Source organism: Nannobrachium achirus (genome assembly GCF_963921795.1).
Source record: "Nannobrachium achirus genome assembly, chromosome: 4".
NCBI classification, from domain to species: Eukaryota; Metazoa; Chordata; class Actinopteri; order Myctophiformes; family Myctophidae; genus Nannobrachium; species Nannobrachium achirus.
Genome location: NC_137813.1, coordinates 8616260 through 8623523, shown reverse-complemented (window position 1 = coordinate 8623523; position 7264 = coordinate 8616260). Strand labels below are relative to the sequence as shown.

The 7264-nt window shown below is 39.3% G+C and overlaps 1 protein-coding gene across 1 annotated transcript; it reads right to left on the bottom strand.

Annotated features, from left to right (window-relative positions):
- Positions 1 to 2492: 2492 nt before the first annotated feature.
- LOC308282619 (microfibril-associated glycoprotein 4-like) lies at positions 2493 to 7025 on the bottom strand (the record flags this gene model as incomplete). Its single annotated transcript, XM_080723004.1, has 3 exons — positions 2493 to 2510; positions 5367 to 5457; positions 6583 to 7025. The coding sequence occupies 3 exons, from the start codon at positions 7023 to 7025 to the stop codon at positions 2493 to 2495; spliced, it is 552 nt and encodes a 183-aa protein (XP_080579130.1).
- Between the last annotated feature and the right edge of the window lie 239 nt (positions 7026 to 7264).

Below are 7264 nucleotides of genomic sequence, written 5' to 3'. Positions count from 1 at the left end.
AAAAGGGTCACGAAAATGTATTTAATTCATTATAAACATTTATAATGTGCTATGAAGCCTTTTCATGCATTGTAAATGTAATTACCTGTTGCATTATAGACCCGACCTTTAAGTAAATAGTTACCAAATACAACTTGTTTTTGCGTGCATCTCTTTATTAAGTCATCAGCTTGTATTCATTTAAGAGCCATGACAGATCACCACTGTAATAATGTGATACAATACAAAAGGAAAACAAAATCAAACCATGAAATGGAGTAAATATTGCATCATGCCTTTTATACCACAGCTTGAAACTAAACATCTGATCTGATCTTCCTAAACACGTCTGATCTTCATCGCGACAGCCTTCAGGGAGTATTTATTACCCTTCCAGTGGTACCAGATTACACCTACCGCTGCGTGTTGCGTCTTTCCCTAGAGGTAAACACCATTGGGATTAGTATTGGTACAGCTAATATGCCAAAATGCACTGTAACAAATACTTGCACAGTTGCCAATATTCGTGTCCTGATCTTTGTCAAAGGTTATGAATTGTAAGTGTAGTTGTATTTGAGGAAGAGCAAGGTGGACTGTGTCATCACCTCAGGTAAGAGGAGGTCGACCAGTGTCGCGGAGAACTTTAACAAATTATCATATTTAATTTCAAAACCATTCAAAATCCAATCTTTCTGTTCTAAATTCTGTCGCCTTTTAGGTGAGGTTCTAAAGTTACTGGAGGAGAAGAAGCCCCTCTTATGGACGTGGAGCTGGCACTGCTCGATGAAATGTAAGTGATGTGATTTGTTTGGGGGGTGATTCATTTAACCAAACAAAGCATTGTAATGTGCAGTACTGTGTGAACCTCCCAGCCAATGCTATGTAGCCAAATAAATAAAAGAATGTAGCACTGGAAACTACAATAGAACCATTACAAGGCATCTACAGGTTTTATTTCATTTTATTATTAGAAACATGGATATAGCTCAGCTTCATTTCCCATATTGCACGTTTGGTCAAAACGGCCTGTTTTCTATGGACAATAAAGTATCCTTGTAGGCCTGACAGCGTGTCGCTGGTTCGATTCCCGATCCCGACTACCTTCGCTGCATGTCTCTCCCCATTTCCTATCAGTCTGTCCTATCAATAAAGCCATAAATGCCAAAAAAAAGTTTTATGTTTTCTAAATGGTACTTGACCAGTAGTAAGGGAAAGTTAGCCGAGTAGTAGACCAATCTGGGAACTAAATCTAAAGTAATAGCTTTCTTCACAAATGTGTTCATAACGGTGTCTACTATCACCTCTGAACTTTCTCAAACCCAACTCCCTTTGGAAACTTTGTGGGAGCCGATCAAAGTTGGGGGTATCCCGAGGGCCTCAAGGTCAAGGTTCAAGGTTTACTTTATTTTGTCTCCGAGGAGAAATTTGTCTTGGACACATGGACAGTCCAGCAGCATACAAAAAACACGAATACAAAAACACAGTACAGTACAGTACACAGCAACAGGGGTGCTCATGTAACAGGGTTGTTATTGGGTTTGAAGTCCGTCAAAATTCATTTGTATTTTGGGTTAATATACAGTATGCAAGGCTCACAGGCTTCCCCCTCTGGTGTAACTGTGCCCTCTTGTGGCGGGTGGTGGTAATAGTATTTAAGTTCTCAGTCAGCAGCAGTTCCGCCCCTTTGCACTGCTGCTTTTCCTGTTTATGGTGGGTTAAACACAGCTCCGTGATCTTTCATGTATTAAAGCTAAAAAACGCTAATTTCACTCAAATCAAAGTATATGCTGACTGATATGAATGTTGTGGACATGTTTTGCAATTATCAGTGAGTTGAAAAGTATTGTTTATGTTCTGATCTGTAGGGGCAGGAGCTGTGTTGCCTTTCCACACACCCAACCACATGTGTGTGTGTTGTTATTGTCTTGACAGGTACGTTTTGTGAAGGGGAATTAGTTCATTGATTCATTGTATTAATTATAAGAGCCTTTTGCACTGTGATTTGTACTGTATTTTATTTTAATTCATTGTACTATATATTTCTCTAAAAGAATTATAAAAAACAGGTTCACTGCAATTCATGTTGTTAAAAATAATCTGTTTAAAACTATACGATCACACTGTGAATATTGCCCCTTTGCACTGCTGCTTTTCCTGTTTATGGGGCAGGAGCTGTGTTGCCTTTCCACACACCCAACCACATGTGTGTGTGTTGTTATTGTCTTGACAGAAATGACAATAAATACAGTGAACCTGAGAGAAGTTGTGGCGTCATCAATCTGCTGGGAGTGAGCCAGAATAGAGGGGTTACACTCAGCGACATACATATACAACCATATCCCGCAAAATAATAAACACCATTAACCCATTCAGGCAGGGAACACATCCCGCCGTTTGGGAGGGGCCCACAGTACATGCACAGCATGTAGCAACATACCTGTTTTGCAGGCTAATAATTTCTGACCTAGCCCTATTCTATAGGCCAGGCCCAAATGGGCCAAACCATTACCTTCTCACCCTCCGTCTGCCCTCTGCAAGGGTTACATTGAGGAGTGAGATTGACATTGGGACAAATTAAAAATTGCCAATATGAGCGTATGGGGTGTGTAATTAGGGTATTTTGGGGCTGCTCAATCCATTCCAACCATTAGTTATCAGTAAAAGGTACTCCTTGTCCTTGGCCATAAAATAGGCCACGAGACATAAAAAATGGTTGGAGTAGGGTTTGAATTCATGAAAACTATGTAAGATCAGGCAGATAAGCGCACATCATGACACACAGGATAACATGATAAAATCTGACAAGGAACACTCAAAAGGGTTTAAAACATAGGGACTAACAGGACACAGGTGAACTCGAATGACATGATTGGCTAAGCCTTAGCCAATTAGGCCTATTTTATGGCCAAGGAGTCATTTTAACTGAAAACTAATGGTTGGAATGGATTCAGCAGCCCAAAAATACCCTAATTACACACCTCATTATGCTCATATTGGCCAATTTTGTATTTTATCCCCTTTAATCCCAGGCATACTGATACCCCCAACTTTGATTGGCTCCCAGAAAGTTTCCGAAGGGAGTTGTGATTGAGAAAGTTCAGAGGTGATAGTAGACACCTTTATGAACACATTTGTGAAGAAAGCTATAAATTTAGATTTAGTTCCCAGATTGGTTTACAGTTTTTTTCGATCGCTAAAACACAAAAAGCTAAAATTAGGCACAATTTTCACAACCTTTACTTCTGTCCCCAATCGCTTGACTCAATTTGTTACTACTTTAGATTTCCTTATCATATTAGACTCTGACTTTCCTTCTTTACATTCTGATGTCAATTTCACATCACCTTGTTGTCAAAACATAACACACAATTTTCAGGTTTGCACACACTTTTCACATAAAATCTCAAAGCATCAATCCACAACACACAAATATTCAAATCTCTAAACCTTCGGGTCTGGCGTCAATTACACATCACCCTGTTGTCTAAAAACCACACACACAACCGGAGGCAGAGATGAGCACAAAATATAAAAAATATTTGAAATACAAAGGTACAAATACCAGGATACTGTCACCAGGATAGTATCTTGGTGACAGTATCCTGGACCAAGTACTGACCAATTTCTTTCAAAATATCTTTTTGTTTTTTGTGCCCATCTCTGACCAGAGGCATGATGCCTAAATCTACTGTAAATCAAAACTTGTTTTGGATGCATATTTATGTGCCGTTTTATGTTTGACTATGAAAAATGTAGGCCTACACTGAGTCATTTTACAAAAGGAGAAATATCTTATTCTCCAGAGCCATGGTCATTCTTATGGTGTGTTCCATTTCGACAATTGTGTTTTCAATTTTGCTCTTCAGTGTTCTGTACATGCTTGGTAGTGTTCAGCCAAAAGCTTAGTTGTGTTTATTCAATGAATGGCATGTGTGTGTCATGTGAAAATATGGCTGTGTTTACCAAATGAAAACACGAGTTCCATTTTATGAACATGTTAAAAGATTTTATGACAAATAGTTGTTTTGCAAAGGGATGCCAGGGTTTAGCAATTTGTGTGTAATGTTTGGAGTTTTGTGTGTGCATTTTTGAAAAACAAAAAAAAAACGTACAGTTTTGAAAAATGTGTTTTAGCAATCGAAAAAAACTAATACTCTGCTAACTTTACCTTACTACAGGGCAGTCCAAGGACCACCCTGTAGGTACCTGGAGGTATGGCTCGCAGGTGGTGGACACAGCTATCAGTGCTGGACTCTCCATCACCATACAGTTAATGACAGAGATTTACATCTACGATTAATGAAAACAATGAAGGAGGAAAAATATATAGGCTAATTAACCAAAACATCCTCAGGAATGGAAAGACGCAGAACAAGGGACAAGAGCAATATACCCCCTTCACCCTATAACTTTGGTCCTATTCCTCTGTTTTGCACGTTCATGTGTAGGATAGTCCCTCTCCTTGTTCATAATTAATGCTGTTCTGCTGTGGATTGGACTGGCATATTGACCATGTCATGATTGTATGCAACAAGTTGCCATCTGCCTGCCACACACTGTTGTGGACTGAAGCCATGTTAGAGACACATGCTTTTTGGCTTGCCCTATACACTCTTAAAGGAGTAGTCACCCCCAAAATTACTTTTTTTCCCTATTGATTACTCATCATGCCATAGAGACTTTAGTCCGATAATATTTTTTTTGATTTGTCACATTCCAAGACAAAATGCACGGACCTGGATGGGGAAACCTTCAGGGTAAATGTTTTAATTTAATTTAAAAATCAACATAAACACAGTTAAAAATCTTAACCTTTGTCTTTGAAATACGACAAAAACCAAAAAATATTATGAACCCAAGTCTCCATAGAAGAAAGGTCATTTTGGGGGTGAACTACTCCTTTAAATAAACTTTGACTTCTGCATTCATCTCCCAAATGGACCTCCAGATGTTGCAAAACTCTGCAGCAAGATTACTAACAAATCCCCCCAAAAACTTGATCATATTAAACCTATTTTGGCTGCCATACACTGGTTCCTCTTAAGTAAAAAAATGTTTACGATTGGATTGATCTTGTATTAATTTATTTGAGAGCCCTGACAGATCACCACTGTTGATACAATACAAAAAGAAAACCAATTCAAACCATGAAACGGAGAAAATATTGCATCGTGCCTTAATACCACAGGTGTGAACCTATACATCTGATGTTCCTAAGCACTTCGGATCTTCATAGCTATAGCCTTCAGGGAGTAGCTAGTCTTCCAGCGTTTCCAGTATACACCCATGTTTGGGTGATATTGCACCTTTCCCCACAGGTAAAGACCATTGGGATTAGTGCCGCAAGTACAGCCCTTATACCAAAATGCACCCAAACGAAAACTTGCACAGTTGTTGCTCCACTTGTCCTGATCTTTGTCAAAGGTGGTGAATTTCATTCCATTGTGTCTGGTCAGTCCATCTCCTGCTCCCCCATCCCTGAAGCCAGCAACCTGCAGCAGTGATGGAAAAATATTCACATTACTTAAGGGAAAAAAAACAATAGGCCTACTGCGATGCAGAAATACTGTTACAAGTAGAAGTCTGGTATAGTGAATTTACTTTAAGTATAGGCATACTCAATTACTCAGAGTACCAAATCTGCTTGAAATGAAAATGTATAAAATGATTTGAAAATTAATCTACAAGCTCACATCACGACACGTTGTGAGCTTGTAGATCGGCCATTTTCAAATGTTCAAAACCGAAGTTTATAGGGCTGAATGTAGGCTGCTGTATGTTTCGTAATAATATCAATTTCTACAAAGTAACTAAAGTTTTCAAATCGTAATGTTGTAAAACTTGTAATTGTACTAGAGGGATATTTCCCTTTTTATCGTCTAATCAGGCTTTTGTGACCACTTGCTTGATTCAGTATTTAGATATTTGATATTCATTTTATCAGACACTCCCCCTTCCTATACAAACCCATTGTAACTTCAAACTCTATTTTAACCATCATAGATTCATCAAAAGCACCCGTCTTTTTTCTGGTGACTCCTGACGTGTGAGCTGGTCGTGTATTTTTGAAACTTATTTTTGTTATTGTATTTAATTTTAATTGTATTTAAAGACTCATATTAGGAGGGCATCAGAAGTCAGAAAGAAAAAAAGCCAGGTGTTTTGACGAACCCATCATGGTTGAGGGAGTTGGAAGTTACAATGGGTTTGTATAGGAAAGGGACGTATCTGAAAAAAATAATTAAAAAAAAAAAATATATATATATATAAAATATCAAATATCTAAATACTGAATTAAGTCTCTCGAGGGTGGTCACAAAAGCCTGATTAGACAATAAAATGTTAATGTTTTTTCTTTTTTATTAATGAAAGTGAAATATTCCTTTAAGTACAGTAATTAAATGAATGTATCCACAACTTTACAACATCCCATCGTGCATTGCACAAGGCGAGCGGCATTTCCGGCGTGGCAGCCTAGTGTGATCTACAAGCTCACAGCGGTTGCATCTGTGACACGACGTGAGCTTGTATGTCTGCTGTTAACCGGAAGTGTCCCGCAGATAATGCTACAGTAAAGTCTTCTGGAAACAGGTGGATAGTTACTTTACACCACTGACCTGCAGCTTGTAGCCATCAGCCTCAGAACCCACAGAGAAAGAGGAGTAAAAGGCATACGCTGTGTTTCCCTCAAAGTCTTCCATGTCCACCCTCAGCTCATACTTTTTATCCTTGGTGAGGAGATGCATGTTCTCCAGTCCCAGCCAGTACGCGCCTGATGCGTCTCCAAACCCAGCCTTGTACTGAGCCCAGGGTCTGTAGAAGTTCACAGTGCCATCCACTCTTCTCTGGATGACTGTCCACGTCCCTCCATCGGTGTCCATGTCACAGTAGACCTTGACAGGTGCAGTAGTAGGGTAGATGTTGTAGACACCACTCAGTGTGGAGACGTTGTTGTAGATTTCCTCACAGTCGAGAATAAGGTTGAGATCACAGCGAGGAACAGAGTGGACTGTTACAGCCAGCAACAGAACTGCAACAAGTATCATCTTGAAATCTGTAGTCCTTTGATCTGAACAAGGTACAACAACCTGGCCACTCCTAAAAGTGCAATAGTTTCGGTACCACAAACCAAATGTGCTCTGTCCCAGTACAAACACACTTAAATCTTCTCAGCTTTGACACAGGTGTTGTTTGATTATCAAACACACCTGTAGTCAATTAGTCCATGCTCATCCTCCACCCTTTGAATCCCCAAACGCCATCCACATGTAAATACATGTCTCTA